Raw genomic sequence first — 20,853 nt, 5'->3', positions numbered from 1 at the left:
AGCTGAACTTTTAGTAAGAAAAGAAAAGGATCTAGTAGCAACAATAAGGAGGGAGAGGGCACGGATCCCACCTTCAGACTCGGAGAATGCACAGAGCCATCATTTTAGAGGGCTTTGAGGGCAGCTATGTCCTTAGGAGGCATCCAGTTTTTCAAGTGACAGTTACATGATAGAATCATGGCCACAGAAGGAACTGGGAAGTGGGACGTGCCCAAATAAAAATCAAGGATTTGGGTTCAAACATTCTGAAAGAGAAATACATGTTGTGGGATGATAACAGTTTTTGCTGCGAGTACTACCTCCCCCACTGTTACTGTTTTATTTGTTAGAGGGATTTAGGAGGATGTCATGTGGGATGTTCTTAACATCTTAACATCTGTACTTTTAGGGCAATGCCTCCCAGTAGGTGTTCATGAATGGATTGCAAGTGCACCTCCGCTCTAGGCATGGCGATGAAGGGCCTCCGACCAGGAGTTGCTCCCTTAGGGAAATCTCTGAGGGCAAGCCCCAGAGCCATTGCTGATTCACCTGGCACCTGCTGCTCTGCCAATAGGTATAAATGAGGCCAAGGAGCGTGGTCCTCTGGATATCTAGTTTAGTAACCACATGAAGAGTGTCACACTGCCCATAGTGGACAAGAGGCTCTCAAAGCTGCTGCAGAGGATTCCCAAGGTCACAGCACCTCACCCAAGGTCTTGTCTTGTCTGTGGGTGGGAAGTGCAGTGGAAGGAGAGAGGCTCTGCAAAGCATAGCTCTTAGCTGCAGTAGCAAACAATCTCTGTCCCTGTAAACATCGACCTGATTCTTCCATCCCTTTGGGGCACATAAGCTCTTCAAGGGCATCAGAGAGAGCTTCAGGGTGGCTGCTCCAGTAAAGCTTGCACATTCTTCACATTAGTGCATCAATATTTTACAATACTTGGTATGAAAAAGTTTGATTGGATTTAAATACGTTCACATTTTAGCAAGAACTTTTAACATTACATTTGTCAACAAAAAAGATTTGTTGTAGCCTTTGAGTATAATTTTAGTTATAAAATTTTGAATGGTTGTAAAAATGGTTTAAATTTTTTAAAAAATCACCTACATGTGCAAATAACATTTCTGGTTGATGTCATCTATCAAGAAGTCAGAAAGATTATCTCTCCTTTGTTGGGAATAGTGGGTAAGCAAACAAACTGACAAAAAAAAGTTATCTTCCAGTTTAAGTGCGCTGATAAAATACTAGCAAAATGATGTCTAATACTAGCATTTTGATGTCAAGCAAAATGTGAAAGATGGCTATAGCAAAATTACTGCTCCAGTGTAACCAAAATGATATTGACAATATCTGTTCGCTCTACTTGTTAGAATACACATTAATAAATTGTGTGTGAGGCAGGTTTGTTCATTTGTTTTGACTAAACATCCCCATATAAGTGGAGTTACTGCCTGATAAAAGCCATGCTAGCCTGTCCTTTCAGGCTAGCATCAAAAGGAAATCTGGAATCATTTATTATTGTGATGTAAGTACTGTACAAGCCATATGAAAAACCTTGATTAATCGGCATTTTGGGGTATGCTTAACATCCATGTCCCCTTTTTGGATATCTCCCCGACTTTTTAAAAATCTCCAATTTCTGTACTCTTTTTAAGAGCTCACCTTATTAGGTCAGACCCATCCAGGATAACCTTCCTTTTTTTTTGATGAGTTCAACTGGTTAGGGGACTAAATGACATCTGAAAAAATATCTGCTTTCTCATATAATGTACCATACTCAAGAATGCTCTCCTATCTGCAAGTCTTTCCCACTCTCAAGAAAAAGACATTTTATAAGTGTTTGCATCATTAGGGGTAACCTTAGAATTCTGCCTAGTGCATTTATTTAAAGACCTTGTCTTATAATTCCAAAGTCTGGATCTTTGAGTATAGTTCTGTTTATTACTTAATTTTTTGACAGTGGGTTACCTTTTCTTTCCTTTTTGTGTGTGCCCTGTAATTTTTTTATTAAATGCTGAACATTATAAAAGTACAGTAGAGACTCAGGTAAGCAGTATTTACATTTGTGAACGGTCTCTCTCTCTCTCTCTCTCTCTCTCTCTCTCTCTCGCGGTCAGAACTTTATTTGAGTGGGGGTTGTGTTGAATTGAGCAGATGTGTGTGAGGTGAACAGCACCTACTGAGGAGTCATGCCTCTACTTCCCAAGCCCTTCTCTTCTACAAATCAAAAGTCTTAGGTTACTGGAAGAGGAGCAAAAACCCTCTTTTGTCTCTGTGGCACAAAGAACTGCTACTTCTAGAGAAGGAATTGAAGCAAAGATCTCTTGCAGGAGAGGCAGGGAACTGTCAGGGGCCCCAGATCCAGCAATACCATGTGGACATCTACTACTGTTGTCAAGAGGCAAAAATTTTCCACCCAAGATGGGATACAGTTTTGATTCTAGGAGACTGAAGGGTAGGAATATTGAGAAAGTCCCATCTTCAATGTCAAAGTGAAAACTGCCTGATTCTAGATACGCTGAACAGGAAATTCTAATTTACTCTCATCACAAGCCCAGTGCTGATTAACATGTAACACTTGTCTACTACTGAGTGGTGGAATAAAAGCATACAGAGAGTAAACCCAGGGTAGCAGCAGCCCACCGCTAGACGATTTCGGAGCCTGTGCTATCCTGAAGGTAATGATAGCAGCAATGACATCCTGATCCAGCTCCACGAAAGGAGTCCCTATCCACTGTCCCACTCTGTCCCCAGGCTCTCTCCTGAGCACTCAGTGAAGAGTAATGAGAAAGAGCTTTCAAGTGAGTTCAAATTATCTTGGTTTAGGGTCCTTAGCTATGTAAGAGTTACATACTAACCAACACTTGCCCTTTAAGAATTCATCAATATTTTACTGAGCTCTTCATACCCACTTGTGTTGGTTCCAGAACAGCATCACCTCCTATTTGTCATATCAAGTGTGAAACTGTTTGTGTATCCCTTCTCTGCTTAGAAAGGGGTTTGTCCTTTGGAATTTAGTTACTTGGCTACCATGAGCTTTCTCTTCTAGCACAAGAAAAGTTATAATTTTGTAGATTATTTTTTTTTTATTAATAGGGTGAAAATGACTTTTTTCCAGCTTTTTGTTTCCTAGGCAGAAGCGGAAACCCACGGCTACAAAGATTAAGTAAACACCGCTTTGTTTATTGAACTCCTATTACCAGCTTTTGTGATGTGTTCACAAAACTTATAGGCACTCATTCTCAACTTCACAGCAACATCAAATGCTAGGTATTTTTGTTCCCATTTTACAAGTGAAACAAAAGGCGTTTCCCAGAGGCAAGACGGTGAGTGCCAGAACAAGGATTTATATCTAGCTTTTTTCTGATTCTAAAGCTCTTTTCATTACTCCGTGTGGCCTCTGAAACTAACGAGTCTAGAGAGATAAAATAGAGAAATTTATAGAAGTAATCATGGGACAGTAGTATCTGTTATAGAGATTAGCACAGGGCACAGGAAAATTAAAAAGAGGGATTACCACACTGAGAATCAGGAAAGTCTACACAAGATGATTTCTAGATTGCTTCCTGATAGATGACTAGGAATCGGGCATACAGGAATAGAAGATATATAAACACCTGTGTCCACTCAAGCTTCTTTTGAATATCTTTCTATATTTATTTTATGCTTCCCTATTGTGTAAGGCAGTATTTTACTTCCCTCTCTCCCTTGCACTTAGGTGACAGGCGTATGATTCAGCACCGCCAGTTAGATACTCCTGCCTGATGATAGAACTGGAAAAAGGCACCACCTGGAACCCGTTTACTGAGAATGTTACAGAGCCTGCTAGGCAGGCTCCCTGCTTCAGAGGCAGTAGAAACAGAAGCAGTGGCGGCAGTGTCCCTTCTCCAGTGTCCTTGCTCTGATATATTTGTTCACTGGATGTTGGACACGGCATGGCAGTGGATCAGCGACACAATTTGTGCGTTATTCTCTGCTGCTTTGCCTTCAGGTCTGATTCACTGCCTTTCCCTGAGTTTCTGTAAACTCTCTGGTATCCATTAATAAATTTACTTTTTACTTAACTGAACTAGAGTGGGTCCTGTTGGTTATAGTTAGAAATCCTGTCTGAAAGAGGGGCATTCCAGTTAGAGGCAAAAATTGCCAAATTTAGAAAGGAAAAAGCAGGGCGCATTCTGACACCTGGAGCTGTGAATATTAATTTGATGTTAATAGAGTGGAAAGTAGGTAAGAGAAGATACTAGAGATGTTCATAGGTCTTGTGTAATGGACATTAAGTTATGTTAGCCAGGAAGGTGACAGGATGGTGCTTGTATTTTAGGATAATCAATCTGGCAGCCATGTAGAAAAAGGACCACAACGGGCCCTGACCGGCCTGACTCAGTTGACTGAGGGTCGTCCCGCAAAGGGAAAGGCCGGCCGGTTTGATGCGCAATCAGGACATGTGCCTGAGGGTTGGCCGGGTCCCTGGGTTGGGGTGCACGTGAGAGGTAACCTATTGATGTTTCTCACCTTCTCTTCTTCCCTCCCTCCGTCTTTAAAAATAAATAAATAAATAAATAAAATCTGCCCTGGCCAGTGTTGCTCAGTGGTTGGAGTGTTCTCTGGCAACTGAAAGTTTGCGGGGTCAGGGCACGTACCTAGCCTGCGTGTTCATCCCCAATCTAGGCAGGGGTGCGGCAACCCCCAGTACAGACGGGTACAATCCCCAGGGCCGGTGGGGATCCCCAGTCGAGTTGCATGCCAAGGCAACCGATTGGTGCTCCACTTGCGTTGATGTTTTTCTCTCTCCCTTCCTCTCTCTCTAAAAAAGCAGATGAAAATGTCCTCAGATGAGAATAACAAACAGACAAACAAATACACTAAAAAAAAAAAAAAAAAAAAAAAAAAAAAAAGGAAACCAAAAGGGGACATGTCAGACAAAGATCAAGAATACCTATTAAGAGACATTGTGATGACGATGAGAAATGATAAGTTGTTGAATTAAGTCAGTCATAACATGGATGAAGAGGAAGGGACAGAGTAAGGGTATTTGGGAAATACAAGAAATTTAACATGTTGATTAATTGGATATGAGAATAATGAAGAAAAGGAGTTTGTAGAATGATTTTCACTTTTCTAATTTTGGAGATTGGATAAATGGTTTTGCCACTCACTGAGATGTGAAATACAAGAAGAGGCAGGGATGTAAAATGAAAAGGAGGAGTTTGACATGTGGCAACAGAGAAGTCAAAAAAAGATGACCGGTAGGAAATTGAATACATGGGACTAGATTAGAAGGTAGAGATTTCTGAGTTAATAATGTATAGGCGAATGTAGACATCTTGATAATGGTGAGATCAACCAGGTGAAATATATCCTATGGGAAGAGAAAGGGCACAAGGTGCAATCTTGAGTAATAACAACATTCAAGTTTTTGTTGGAGGAAAGGAGGAACATAAAATAGACTGAGAAGGAAGAAACAGAGGACTAGGAGAAAGACTAAAGAATGAAAAGATCAATTGGTTTAGTTGCATGTTAAGAATGTTTAGTTAATAAGCTACAAGATGTTTATCGCTGCCTTGAGAAGGACAATTTGCTGAAGTGATGGAACCAAATAGAGGAGTTCAATAAGGAACTAAAGGCTACTATTTTCAGTGACTAGGGTAAGAAAGGAAGGAGAGACCTGAGTCATCATCTAGAGTAAGATGAGAAGATAAATAATTATATGGTCTGCTACATGTCTATATGTATGGGGAGACTTAATAAGATATAAATCTTATTAAGGAATGGGAATCCAGGAACTGCATTCATCTTGAAGTTGCTTAAGATGACAACAGAATTTAGGGTGTAAAAAAAACATAAGCCAAGTTCCATAGTCCTTGACAAATATGAGGCAGTGAGACAGAAGTTAGAAGGCCAGTAGACAGTCCATTTTGTTAGCATGGTTAGATGACATGCATTTCAAAGAGGGAGGGTTATCCATGTGTCAAAAATATAATTCTAAGGATTTCCATTCCTTCTCCTCCCTAACCACCTCCCCCAAATTTGTAGTATATGAAGTGACATAATCAGGAGAGAGTGATGTTATCAGGAGATTGGACAATGCACTAGGGAGTGATTAAAGATGTTGGAAATTTCCTTACTCTATACTGAGGGCAATAAGGAGAACAGTGGCAAGGTCAGGGAGAGAGGGAAGCAGTGGGAAAATAAATGAGAGAAAAAGATAAGTGCAGAAAAATATTGGGAGAAGAATGTGGGATGAGAGAGAGAAATTATTGAGATGGTTTCATTGTGACCAATGATGAGATGGATGGGTTGATGAGATGGATAGACCTAATGGGTTGAAAGTTTCAAATGACACTCAAGTCAAAGTGTCAAAAGTTCTTGTAAAGGTCTGAGGCCCAAAGATTCAGAAGATCTAACCTGTTCTAATGGAGGTCTTAGATTAGTGACAGTGATAGTCTTTGAGTTTAGAGTTAAAAACAGAATATTGTTGGGAAGTGTGGCTCTGAGAAAGTCTCAGACCACTGAAATTCACCAACTCTCACATTCTAGAAGTGTGCGATGGCAACAGTTTTAGGTGACTGAAGGAGGATTAGGTAAATCTCTAATGGAGGCAGATATGACCTGAATTTTCCCAAATACCTTCTTTGTTAAAAAATGTTGAAAGCATTCACATTTATTCAGGAAATTAGCTCAAGGTGCTGGCAGCAATTTCTCTGTAGTCAATGATCACCAACTTTTTTATTTTTTATTTAATTTTCAAAATTCATTCCACAAATATTTATTGAGGACTTGCTCTCAACTAATCAAGATTACTAATTTCTTTAGAGTGTCTTCATTCCCTCATTCCGTTACTCATGTAGTCAATCAGTTCATTCAATCATACCTTGAATCATTGACTGTCAGTGATTATAGACCTTGTCAACTTCAGAACTAACTTTCTACAGACAGGGTTCAGCCATTACTAAATGTTTATGAATTTTAGAAGTGTTGGTCAAATGTAGGAAATCTGAAAAGAAAACCATAATTATCCACTTAAACAGACTCTCTGTGTTTGTTATCACAGTATTACAAAACTCCTATATTGTCCCTTCACTCAAGACATGAATTAGACATTGTAATTTAAGAGAATATTTATTTAATGATCTTATATATTATTAATGATCTCTGTTTTATGCTTCTTTTGTTGTTTGTAAGACTTTGCAGTCAACACAGGTAGCTAGAAAACAGTTATGTATTCTGGGTGTCCTTTCCACCTACCATCTTCTTCAGATCTAGAAAAAAAAATCAATGAATATATATACACATATATTTTTTTTTGCCATGTGGAAGGACAAGTCCCAATCTAAATCTCTGCATTTGTGTGGAAAGGAGACACATTATTAGGATTATTTCTGGCTTAGTATCAATCCAAACATGGGACTTAGAATTTTCTCGACTCCCTACTTTAATCCAACCATAAATACCAGTCTGTGGCGTGTAGGAAAATGTAACTGGGAGATATGCAGGTCACGGGAAGAAGAATAAATCAAACATTACACACTTAACAATGAAGAAATCGTATGTCAAACATCGCTGTTCTCATAAATTCTTTTGATCACTCAAGGCAAAATCCCATGACCAAGTTTTCTGTTTTTTTAATTGTGTCTTTCCCCTTAACTTTATCCTCCCTCATTCCTCTGCCCACAATCTCCCCCAAAGAAAATGAAATCAAAGCAGGTTGTTCTTATTTCATGAAAATAACCTAGTTCTCTGGGTTTTTTTTTAGATATAATGTCTAAATCTCATCTTTTTCTCTTCATAATTTATCAAAATTTTTTCTTAAAGAAGAATAGTTCTTTTTTGAAATGACTACTCATACTGTTTAGAGAATACATAAACACACCATCTATTATATTTGCATTTAGTTTTACAAATGCTCAGTACTCCAGCCTGCTGGACTATCTGAAATTAAAATCTCTTTATGAATGTGCATGAGAAGGCATACTTTTCATGCCGCATTATATTAATAAGGAAAACGAATCTGTACAATTTTAATTTGTCTTTTCAGAAATTCTCCTGGATGTCATTTTTATTTAGTTCTTATTCCTATTAGCATTTCATTGGTATTAAATTGGGGTATTCTGTTCTCTGGGAAAATTATTTGAACATTTTTTCACTGATACTGATTTAATATATAAAGTTGTGTTTATGCACTGACAAATATACATTGAATACCTACTGTGTGCTATGCTTTAGGGAAGTGGAATGAGTTGACAGTCAACAGGTATGGAGACCAAGGAGCAGCCAGAAGCAATGTTGAAGCAAGTGCAGGGACAGTGAGACTGGCATGTTCAGTGGGTAGCTATTAAATCGAGTGAGGCTCTTTATGTCTTTCAAATGTGATCATTATATACTTTTAACTAGCTGGTACAGCTTCAAAATTGGCTTTGCCTGATATACTCAGGACATTCTGCAGTAGATGGTGATCTTGTTTACTTAGTAATTGAGCTCTTTACTTTGTGGAATTGAGTATTTTAACTTAACATGTTTTTTAACTTAAACATAAATGTTTTCAAGTCACATTTCCTAGCTTTGTAGCATTTCCTCAGACTGGAGTTCAGATAGCCATCTCTTTTTACTAAAGTTAAGTGTAAATTTTGTTTTTGGAAAAATTTTTCTATAAGAAATATAAAAATTTAAGCAGGAAATACTATAACTAATATAGAAATAAAACTCTAAGAAGTGGAATTTCTTAACTCTAAATCACTAATTCACTCAGATGTAAATGGAAGATATCTTTAGAGTGTGGCTAAAAACCAAAGCAAAACCCTGTTTGGGGTTATTTAATTACCTTATGACAATCTTTCGAGCTAAACAAACTTTTCCACAGTTAAATACAATTACATGGAATATCTTTCACTGGATCAGAAAATTCATCAGGTCGTCTCTCTCTCTCCCCCTCTCTTTCTTCCTCCTTTCTTTTCTTCCTCTCTTTCCTTACTTCCTCCCCTCCCTCTTTCCCTTCCCTTTCCTTCCTTCCTTCCTTCCTTCCTTCCTTCCTTCCTTCCTTCCTTCCTTCCTTCCTTCCTTCCTTCCTTCCTTCCTTCTTTTTCTTTCTTCCCTCATAATCCTTTCAGTGAGGTAGATAAGGTCATGAAATCAGCCAACCTTCAGCCTTCATTTTGACTCATTATATGCTTAATACACACCCTAGGGACTGTTAATGAGGAAAGGTGTCTTTCTGCTTTCACTTAATCAAATTAATCCAATTCAATTCATTCATTCATTCAACAAATATTTTATTAAGCACCTACAATATGCCAGGCACTGTGCTGGGTGCTGGGGATACAACTGTGAACAAGATAGACACAGTCCCTGCCCTCAAGGAGCTTACAGTCTAGTAGTTATACAGACAAGTACACAGGCAATTACAATGCAGTATGGTAAGTGCAGTGATGGGGAGAAAACATTAAAAGGGCACCTAACTCAGTCTTGTATGCAGGGGATGGTGGATGAAAATATTCCCAGGGCAGGTAAAATTCAATTTGAGTACTGAAGGATGAGTACAAGTTAATCAGGAAAAGAGGAGATAGGAAAGAGTTATGCACTGAAGAAACAGTAAATGCAGTGTCCCGTGTGCTGCTTTTGAGGTTCATTTGCAGGGGGGAGAGGTTTGGTAGGGGTGAGAGAAATCTTGGAAGAGACAGATAAGGACTAGGTCGTAAAGAGACTCATCTGATCAGCTCAAGAGCCTGGAATTTTTCCTGAGGGAACAGTGTGCGTGCATGTGTGTGTGTGTGTGTGTCAATAGATCTGAGCATTTTTACAGATTGCTCTTAATGCAGCACAGAGATTGAATGGGGGATGGGAATCTTGAGCACTGAGGCAAGGTGATCAGTCCTTTACCTTTTCCAACGTTATCTTCCATGATGACACACCCCGTGCTCTCTCCAGTCTATTCAGTAAAACAAGTCATTGACATGCACAGCTTTGGGCAACTGCTCATCCATAAGGCTCTTAACACCATCTCCACCTATGAAAACTCAACTCATCCTTCAAGACCAGACTTCCTAAATAATTCTGACTTGTGCTTTCTGTCAAGTATCGTGACCTCTAAGTGTTATGATGATTATCTGTGTTATTTATTATTTCAAATGATTCACAACTTCTTTTGAACCATGTTAATTTAATCCATTCACAACATAAGGTGAGTTTTGTAAATAAACATGATATAATTTTCTTCACGATTTCCAGCTGAGAACAAGGACATATTCCTCATTCGTTTTCTACCACAAACTATTGTTAGTGCCTTCAAATGATTTAAATGGAGTAATGAAAATGGTGGGAGAAGCCCAAAGGGACACATTATTTTATGCAGCAAAATACAGTCAAGTAAAATTTCAACACAATTACAGGGATGGCTGCTGTTATGAGTTGCTGTTATGACAATGGTTAATTCCCCAATTCAAACACTCCATCTTTGACACTAACCTGCTAACGAGGCAAAGATCTGTAAAAGAGGGTAGTTTAGTATGCAAAAATAATAAGGGCTAGCTATATTTTCCAATATGGCCCATATTTTACAACTCCTCCTATAGTTGTATAATTTCTCAAATAACTTTTATAATGATAAGAAAAAAAACTTTAAGCTCTGTAGATATTGTAAGAATGTCTGTTGTTTTATTCTTTTTGGTGGGTACAAAAACCACGATTTTGTACACAGAACAAGAGTATAAATAATATCGATACCATGAGTGACCCGTAGTCTCTTGATTCTACATCGCGGACTGATGATTTTACGTTAATGTCGCCTTCGTTTTGTTTTTGTTCCGGGTAGTGAGACAAATGCAATCTGTGGACACCGATTCATGTGACAGAGTGAAGGTTACAGCAAACAAGATGACCAACACCTTTTATTAAAAAAAAGTTTCTAAAGTTTATTACAGTGATGGCATTTATATCAATTATTGCAATGTATTGTTCCCTAAGATGGTTAGAAAAAAGAATTGTGTTGTCCTCTACAGAATTTACGTCAGTTAAAAAGCAAGCATGTTTCAGTATTTTTCTCCAAAGTAAGTGTAAATACGTCCTTTAAATTTTTTTTCACAGGATTTACATGTTTGTTTATTATTTTTCTTATCACAGTTTAGTGACTTGTTTTCTCAGCTGGATGGTCTTCCGTTGATTATATGGGTGTTCTGGAGACACAGGTTAGCATGTTCGCTGACTTCTACAGCGATTTCACCCCTTGCTATGAAGAACAAGGCCTTTCTGAGCAAGAACTTCACAGTTGATGCGCTATCTCGCGAGTATGATTAGTTTTTAAGTCCACTCGAGTGAAATTTGTTGCTGTTAATACACCCATCCCAGATCCCCCCACCCACTTCCCGAGAAAACCTAAATTGTGAGTTTTCCTGATATAAAATCTGAGTTTGGGTCTCCGAGCTGAGCTCATGCACACGTTGCTGCTGCTGCTGTCCGGGGCATTGGGACGTACTTCCCGCTCTCAGCCCAAGGGTTGGGTTAGGCAAGACGCGCGTGTGGCGTGTCCCTCTGGGCTGCGTTCCCGTCAGTCACCAACACAGTTTAATTAAGGCACTCAATTATTTTTTTGGTTTTTATGGTAGGTCCGATGCAATGACAGCCAATCCTGAACTTTGTCTAATTGCAGTTCCAGTGTGTACAGCCTTTGGGCAGTCGGGCGTCAAGACGCGGCCGTTTTCACCCACACTCCCAGTGATGGATAATCTGGCTTTGTTTCTTATGGCTTCAGAAAAGGTCAGCTGAGTTGCATGGAAAGGAAACAGAAAGAACGTGGAGTGTTACAATATTTCTGTTTCTTCAACAAAATATGACACAACAAACACCAAAATTTCATTAGTAGACATCTGCATTTTTTTCATATTCTTTGGGTCATGTGAAAACTGGTATCATGAGAAAGAAAAGCTCAACTGTAGAAAGGAATGAATCAGTCTAGAGATTGTGGTCCTCCTGTGTAAGAACTTATTTGAAAATCATCGTACTAGGTTTTGTTTAGCAAATCTTGGTGGAGCACATCTTTTAACTAGTGCTTCTAGTCCAGCTAAAAAGCTCCTTTGAGACTTTTTGTTTTGCTACAATTGCTTTTACAAGGATTTATAAAATCCTTTTCAAGGATTATACTCTAAAAATTGTGATGAATTATCTAAACAAACTATATACATGGAGTGTTCATGACAGATTTCCCTGTTTTCAGAACACAAATCTATCTACACTTTTCATTCACACCCATTATAGACATGACCCAGAACAGCACAGTTAGTGACATAAAGTTCATTCTGTGCCTAATATGGAAGCTAAGGCTCATTAAGAAGCTGTATGTGCTTAAAGGGGGTGCACTGAGAGGCAGCATATTTCAATACCTCATGAGTGGTCATCACTGGGGAACTTCCCAGATTGAAATTATGGGGTCAGGTCTCTGAAATCCTCATTAAATCTTGTTCTCTGTCGTATTAGGTAGCAGATAATAATATTACACAGTGGAGAAGAAAGGCAGCATTATGTGAATCTACTGTTCACTCATTGCCTTTAAATTATTTCTAGAGCTAACTTTTAATGTTAGCTCAAGAGGAAAATAAGGTAAACAAGATATTCCCTGAATTTGTTATGGTTTAGATCATAATTTTCTTGTAACACATAATGTATCTTAATTCCTTATTGTGAATTTAAGTTAACCTAATTCTTTAGGAAATTTCATCCTGTATTTACTCTGCCATGAAATTTACGTATTTAAATAATTATATATTAAATAATCCAATTAATAATTGGACTAAACTGTTATACTGAAAGTGTTTATAGATCAGTCACCCTGATAACTTAGAAAGCTGAAATCAAATTGCTAGTTAATGACATATTTATGATAAAAACCAGGTCATTATCATAGTTCTGCTTTAGTGAACAGTCTCAATAATTTTTATCTTATAATCAGAAGTCAGGGTAGAATCTTTATGGAAACCCCACTCGCTGCTAAATTATAACAAACCAAGATGTTACTTCAGATTCCCTTTCAATGTTTAATATTAAGTAAAGTAGATAATTATTTTTTAATTAGTAGTTTATTTCTGTTTTATTTTAGTTTTTTGAAGAGGAAATATTAAAATACAATAAATAAAAGCAGTATGACTTTTAAAAGGAATTTTTGCAGAAGGCTTTTGCCATAAAATCTTTTTCTGTTTCCTTTCTTTTTTTGGCTGTCTTTGTGAGGAAAGGAAAAGATCCAAAGTAAGAAAGATTCCCCACAGTTCTGAGTGCTCTCCTTCTCTATAGATTCATGCAACCAAATAAATCTTTGTCAACTTCTTATTTTCCCTTTATATCTCAGCATTCTTAGTTCTCTGCGTTTTTATTTCCTATACTTATATCATCCAATTCTTCCATAAAAGGTCACTTCTGTTCAGGTTGATGTAAATCTACTGAGGCTGCTCAAACTGGGAAACTTTCCTAAAAATTTCTATATGGTCAAAAATAAATTTCCATTGTAGTCTGCATCTGGTTGGAATGGTGTGGCAAATGACCATGACCTTTAATTTTATGTGTTGTCCTGGAGGGATGATCACTTTTACAGTTGAATTCTACCTTACATTGAAGGTTTTAGGTTTTGTTTTTGATGTTCTAGGACAATATTATCTAAATTATCAAGTATTTGCATAATTGTGGCCAACAGAATTTTTCAAAAGAAAAGCCATTTAATATGAGAGTGTAGTAAAATAACTTACTGTCAAGGCTTCTCCACAGGTGCAGCTCATTTCATTTACCCTGAATTCTATTAAGTCTTTTGAAGTCATCCACATGACTTGAAAAGACTTAATGCTTTAAAGATATGAATGCTTTATTTTTTATTTTATTTATATTTTATTTTATTTTCTAAAGATATGAATGCTTTATTTTAATGAAATTTATTTTCTTAAAAGTTCAACCAAGTTCTAGAGGCAGTTCATGTGAAGAACTGCAGTGCCAGTTTCTAACTCCAGAATCATTACACGTAAATTATATGTACATAGCCTGGCCATTTACATCTCTTTTTAAACAACTTCCTAGAACTTTGTAATAAACTGACATCCATGTGTATTTCTTTCTAGAATTTTCTAACTCCTTCCTTCCTTCCTTTTTCTTTTTTGCCTTTGCTGCCCTTGGACCTTGCTGGTGGTTGGAATGCTTTTTGTATGCCAAAGAAAAGTTAGTTTTAATAGACTGGTTAAAAATCTTATATGAGACATTTTATAAAATTCATCTCAAAATGAAGCCAAAATAATTAGCTCTGAAAACTTGTCAGGTCTTGTTTTTCTCATTTTGGGAAAGTATCTCCTCAACTCTGTAAATATTAAGATGAAATCATTCTTATAATGGCCTAGTGACTTTGACATCATCCTGGTTTGTTGTTTCATTATTAGAAAACATGCTCAAAACATTCTGATCTGAGTGAATTGAGGGTTTTGTTCTTAATTATTTTCCACAAAATTCAGAAAGAACCACTTTGAGCTTACCTATGTGCAGTTATACTCAGTCATTGATTTCTAGGTTATGGATAAAAGCAATTAGATATTGTTAAGACACAGGTATTTCAATAGCTTTCATATGAATAAATAAATATTAAAACCAAGCATATTTACCTGGCATAACCTCGGATTACATACATTTTATTATCAAAGTTATATGAGATTTTTGACCTTAAGGCACATCAAGCACAGAATGTCTCTTGTCAGTTTAAAGGCTCATTTGCCATTTTAGTCAGAATGGGCAGCCTATTTAGTTGGCTATTATATATAATTTTAGAAAATGTGTTTTAGAGACCTGATTTTAGAAAGAGCAGTAACAAAAGCTTTTAGATCTTATTTTAAAACCACTTTCAAACATTAGAGGAAAAAAGTAGTGGACATTTAGATTCTTAAAAAAATGATCTCCAGCTCCTGCACTTCACCGAATGCCTACAATTTTTTTCCATTGTGACACAATGAGAGCACATAAGTGGGGCTGATCTGGCTTACTTAAAAGAAAAAAATCCATAATAACTCATGGCAATTTTTATCTTTTACTGTGCTCTTCCTAAAGAGCACACATATTGCTGACATCCATGATGGAGGAACTGTTATATTGCCTAAAATGTCTGCTCACCTTAGTGATATTGTGAACATAAAAGTTGAATTTCATCTAATAAACGTGAATTGTAGTCTATATCCTGATGATCACTCGTGCCTCAAGGTCTGGCTCAAGGACTACTGTCAGATGAGCAAACACTTGGGCTTTACTCTTTAAAAACATAGGATGAAGGCTAATGTAAAGCAAATTAGAATAGGAGCTAAAATTTGTTGAGCTTTGATTATATGTCTTGGAACTTTTGCATATATTGTTTCTCAGAAAAACCTCATCTAAGAAACAATGAGCTTTGATCATTTGAATCAGGTTTTATGCTTACTTTGCTAATAGTTACTTAAAAAATTTGATTGCTCCAGAGAATATTAGCCTATAAGAAAACCTAGATCTAATTTCCAATTTCTTTCAAATTTTGGGTAGAATATACTGTTTAAATCATTTCATAGAGCAATTCTACTGGTTTGTTTTGCCTTTCTGACCCTTTCAATGCAGATATCTATTGGCAACATAAAGTTTCGAACAGTGCAGCCAAAGAAAACCGATCCATTTTGCACTGAGGTTTTCAAAAATATAAAGCTCTAATTAGAAGCAAGCAATACCACCACTGGACAGACAGGTCACAACACTGCGTTTACAGGATGCATCACCCACTCACTGTAGTAGGCCCTAAATCCTACCCCTAAATTTTAATACTTTCGGTTCCATATACGTTGTAACCTTCTCTATAGGTTGCTAAATTCTGAGTATTCTGCGAGGAAGTTGGGTTAAAAGTCTGTGCACTCTTTGCCACCTTCATTCTCTTCGCTTCTGCCCTGGACTTGTAACAGAACTCTATCAAAGCCACCAGCATTGCCAAGCCCAGTCCGCCAACCAGAATGTAGAAGACGCCTGCTACGTTGCTCAGGCTCAAGGCACTCGTCTTGTCCTGTGGGGGATAAAATGCTTCAGTTAACTGTGGAAATGTCACATCCAGAAGGTAAAAGAACACATGAAATCCAAATAGCTAATAAACATAAATGCTTAATTTGACTGAAAATTATATATGTGTATAAATCGCTGATGTACGTTCACATATTTAAACATAAAGTTTATAGTCCTCAGGAGTGAAATTATGGTGATTACCAATAAATTGGGTGTAATTATATTCAATAAAATCTGTAACGTTTTGTTATTATTAACTATGCAACGAAGACCACTATACTTCACCATAATAAGCATTTATATATTTACATAAGGTGGTGGAGGTGGGCTTTTTATTGTTAAGTTTGAGAATGACATGTTTAAAACACAATTGCATGGAAAGGGGACCTCTTTTGGTTTTTCTGCCATTAAACCATGCTTTTCATGTTTGAAGTTTCTCTTGAATAAATCTAACTTCACATTTTCTAATTAAGGAACTAAGTTTTATTTATTTTTAAGCTAGCAATTTCACATTTTGTTCAACAATACTTTACCAAACATATACAAATAGTGCACTAGGGCACACATTATTGGTTCTTTCAGTCACATCTGTATGGGAAATTTTCTGAAAGGTATCACTTTTGCATACTACCAACTATTTAGGAATAATTATATATGCATCACACAGGTGATTTTTGAAAGATAACTTTTTAAAATACATGAATTATGGTCAACGGAAAAATAAATTATGTATGGACAAATTTATAATTATTTGATTGATTTAAAAATATGATTCCATTTCCACTTAAAATGCTTAATTAGTTAATATTTGGACATATTATTCTCTAGAGCCTTAGTATACATAATACTCATAATAAATTCAGAAATAGTCAAGCATATGTTTAGCGGATATTAAAATTATAACAAGAATTCGTAACTTTTAAAATAAATTATAAAAATACATATTATATAACATTATTTGACAAGTATTTTTGGTAGACTACATGAAGGATGCCATCTGGCCATAGTCTTCTCCACAGTATGTTTTGTGCAAAATGTGGCTTAGACACAAATAATTTCATTAGGAGAAAGTTAAATTCCAAAGACATAGTATGTACACGGTCCACTAACCATGACATCAGTTGATTGGGCCACAAGTTTAGGGTAATTTCATTTTTAAAATTATCACTCAAATATTTACACTTCTCAGATTTTACATAAGGGTTGGAGATGACTCTGTCAGTATTTGGTCGAGCTTGTCTCATTCCACTCTGGTTTAAAGGCAGACAAATAGCCCTAAAAAAGGAGTCCTTAACACTACTTTGTCTTTTTGTTAAATAATTGAGGCTTTCCCATTTAAGCCAGTCACTTGTTTAGTCTTAGAATTATCTATCTCCTAGCCACCATACATCTATCTATCTGTCTATCATCTATTTGTTTTCTTTCTAAAAGAAGACATAGAAAAAAATAAAAGAAGATTCTAGGCATCCTCAACTATGGCTTTCAGGCACTGGTTACTACAGTTTATTAATTTGTGCAGTATTTAGATTCACTGATAAGTTATTACTTTTTTTTCTTTAGAATTAAAATGCAAATGTTTCTAATATTATTTTCAATAGAATCAGGGCTATAAGTTCCTGCATTGTTCTAAAAAGAATATATGAACAAAAGATACTCGAGGCTATTATTCATAGACATTGATTTATTTAAATCATTTTTATAGAGTAGAATTGAAAGTTTCACTCTGTTGGTTTGTCAGCACAAAAACATAATATGACCTTTTCAAACTAAAGTGGAATGGTTGGCAATATAGTGACAAAAGAATGAACTTCTGAATAAGATATGTTTAATATTTAAAGTCTTTTTCTGAATGACTACTGATCAACATCCCATTTTTTGTTTTGAGAATGCATCTTTTCTCGAACTAAGATATCTTGTGGTCTTTGCCTCCAAAACAATCAAAACCTTAACTCAAAAGCACTACTTTTATTAGTGGTACGTAAGTTTGAGAATACTATAAGGAATTTTTATTATTTTATGTATTTTTGTAGTTAATTTAAAGTTATTTAAAAGGCTTCTATCGGGGAGCAGGTTGCAATTTCCTGAAAAGACTGTCCCTGTGGCTAAAATTTATGGCATCGGCTTCAAATTTAGGCAGTGTATAGGAAAATGTTTAGTTTTTACTGAGTCCATATAGTGTTTTTTGACAATTGCTCCCGTTTACTGCTTTGTGAACACAAGAGGAGGCCCCGAACTGCAGCGACTGACCTTGCTTCCAGAGTCCTTGGGTCCACATTCACCTTTATCGTACCACCATTTGTTTTTCAGCTTGTCTAAGACGCCTGCCTCACTGAGTTTCAAAACGGCAAGGTTTACAGGAGTTCTTCACGTGGAAAATAACATAAATAACATTATATATGTTATTTTATGTTATTCAAGTAAAACTACATTAGAATCGCATGGCAAAGTGACAGAGCAGAGGCCGCAGTAGTTGCTATGTCTTGTACCGTAGGCCCAGGTTTAGAATCAGACATAAAACTGGGGCCTGCTCCATCGCTTTAGGTAACAGGCACATACTGCTCGGGAGGATTTTTAAATAAAATGTATGCAATTACTGTGAATCCAAAACTATTGGCCTGGGTTGGGTTTCTTGAGCAGTTGTAATTTCCCGACGCAAATGTGGGAGCCATTCAAAGCCCAGAGCTATTTTCTTCCTCTTTCAAATTTAATACAAGTGGCTGCGGGTTGACAGACAGACTTACATGGAAGCTAGATAGGACTGGTTTCATTTCCCACATCCATTATGGTCAGATAGAGGGATTTTAGTTCATGGCATAAAAGGACGTCTGCAGTGTCCATCACTGAATAGATTCCTTCACCCCTCTCATCCAGGACTGAATTGAAAGGGGAGGGTGATTTGAATGTTGCTAGACTCCAGCTTATATAGGTCCTTTTAAACAAAAATATGTAAATTATTATTTTAAAGTATAAGCCCATGCTGACATTTTCTTTCTGAACTTCAGTGTTAACTTACATGACATCACCAGAAGCGGCTTTCATCCATCTTGTGCTGACCATATTCATCTACTTGAAGTACACAGGGAAATGACTATTATACACTTTACTAAGTCTTACCAATAAAAACCTGATAGGTTACATGTAAACAAGATTTTTATCAATAAACAAACTCCCTGTACTGTAAAATCCTCTTTTTTTCTTTTCTACTATCTTTAAGGCCTTCAATACTAAATGTGTTGTAGGGAGTCACAAGGAGAAAAGGGTCAGACAGCACTCAGTATCAATGGTCCAAGGAAGCTAAGGATTTTTTTGTTTTGTTTTCATTCCCATTTTAACCTCTGTGTATACAAAATAAAGGGTAAGAAGATGGATGGGAAGCAGTAACTCCTAGTATCTTTCATTGTTACTGTTTTGTTTTTGCCTGGGTTTTTAGTTTTTATAAACATTCAGAGAGAGAGATGTTGCATTCCTCTTGACATTTCTAAGGCTGCTGCAATCATTTTGCCTGGCTGTCTGTCCTTTTAAAGCCTCTCTTCTAGGAAATGTTGAGTGCATTCAGAGAAACATAATTTGCATTTATTCGGTTATCAGGGGATGAATTCCATAAGCCTATCTACAAAACAATTTATAATGACAATGATAATGATACCTAATATTTACAAAGCACTTACTACTACCAGGCATTTTGCATGTTTAGTTACTATTATCACCTGCATTTTACAAATGAGGAACCAAGGCATGGAGAGACTAATTCATCCATTCACTTAACTAGGGAGTAGTGGAGTCAGGGTTTTTAATAGCCTGACTTCATAGCTGAGCAATTAAAAACATTAACAACAGAAGACTTAGGAGATGGGGTTTCTGGTTATTTGAGTTTTCTCGTTAACAGTTAAAGAAAAACCTATTTATTTGTACTGTTGGTTCTGCTAATGTTTCCAAAATATTTTTTTCTTTTCATTTATCTGATTTCTAAACAATGAATTTGTTGTATTCTTGGAATATTGTTTTGTGTATTAAAATCTAACATAAGCATGATTTAACACTTTGCACTAAAAGCTGAATTTGGGGTGGAGAGGGATGAGGCGGGGTGAGGATTATGGTTAATTTAGCTCCTAGGGGTTATCTATACAGCCTTCCCTTCCACCTCCACACTTCACCCCTCCCCTTTCCTTATGAAGTGACTATTACAAAGCCACACTTCAGGTTGGTTGGTGAACTGTGAGTTCCTTGAAAACGAAAGCCACATTTCATTTATCTTTGTAAAACAGTGTTTTACCAGGGTACCCACAGAAAGTAAGTGCTCTGTAAAGTTGCTACCTTCAAATTATTTTGAATCCAGAACAAGTTTTTTCCTTTTAGCTGAGACTATAAGAGTATTTATATTCCTAAGCCAGCTTGCCAAAGCCTTTTTAAACCTGTGGAAATACATTATGTTAGCCTATATTACACTTCTGAATAGGTATAGTAGGAGGAGGAGGAGGACTTAGTGCTCAAAAGAAAAAGAAAGTAAAAGCAGTCTCTGAGTTTCTTCTAGAGCGGGGAGCAGTTAAAATTGAGAATTGGATAAAGACTGCCTTTGGTTTATCTCTCTTTCTTCAAGTCTTAATTTTCCCAACTCTCTTTATTTTTCCTTTGAGTCTTTTGTCCCTTCTGCAATTCAGTTCAGTAGTCTGGTTTTAGAGGTAAGATTAGATTGGAATTTTGAATATAAAATCCTTATTATTAACCAAACTTAATGGTAACTGGTGGAATGTCAGGCACTAAGCAAGGAATTCATTACTGGAAGATCCCTTCCCTTCTCCAAGAGTTAGCTCCCCTTAGTGGTTTTTGTTTACCACAACAATTTCCCCTGTTTATGA

General features: G+C 36.7%; 1 protein-coding gene across 8 annotated transcripts in view; it reads right to left on the bottom strand.

Annotated features, from left to right (window-relative positions):
• Positions 1 to 9,262: 9,262 nt before the first annotated feature.
• GRIA4 (glutamate ionotropic receptor AMPA type subunit 4) overlaps positions 9,263 to 20,853 on the bottom strand; it is a 386,291-nt gene continuing 374,700 nt past the window's right edge. For 4 of the 8 annotated variants that reach the window (XM_054592510.1, XM_054592516.1, XM_054592513.1 and 1 more), the window contains 3 exons: positions 18,245 to 18,359; positions 15,867 to 16,001; positions 9,263 to 11,730 (listed from right to left, as the gene is read on the bottom strand). In XM_054592510.1, coding sequence (XP_054448485.1) covers positions 11,566 to 11,730; positions 15,867 to 16,001; positions 18,245 to 18,359 — 415 coding nt within the window. In that variant the 3' untranslated portion in view covers positions 9,263 to 11,565. Of the gene's footprint in view, positions 11,731 to 15,753; positions 16,002 to 18,244; positions 18,360 to 20,853 lie in introns of those variants that run through there. The other 4 variants (XM_054592514.1, XM_054592511.1, XM_054592515.1 and 1 more) reach the window with 4 other exon arrangements.

The sequence above is a fragment of the Pteronotus mesoamericanus genome, unplaced genomic scaffold (genome assembly GCF_021234165.1).
Source record: "Pteronotus mesoamericanus isolate MK-2021 breed Mesoamerican mustached bat unplaced genomic scaffold, CSHL_Meso_final scaffold_36, whole genome shotgun sequence".
Classification (NCBI taxonomy): domain Eukaryota; kingdom Metazoa; phylum Chordata; class Mammalia; order Chiroptera; family Mormoopidae; genus Pteronotus; species Pteronotus mesoamericanus.
This window is presented reverse-complemented; position numbering and strand designations above follow the sequence as displayed.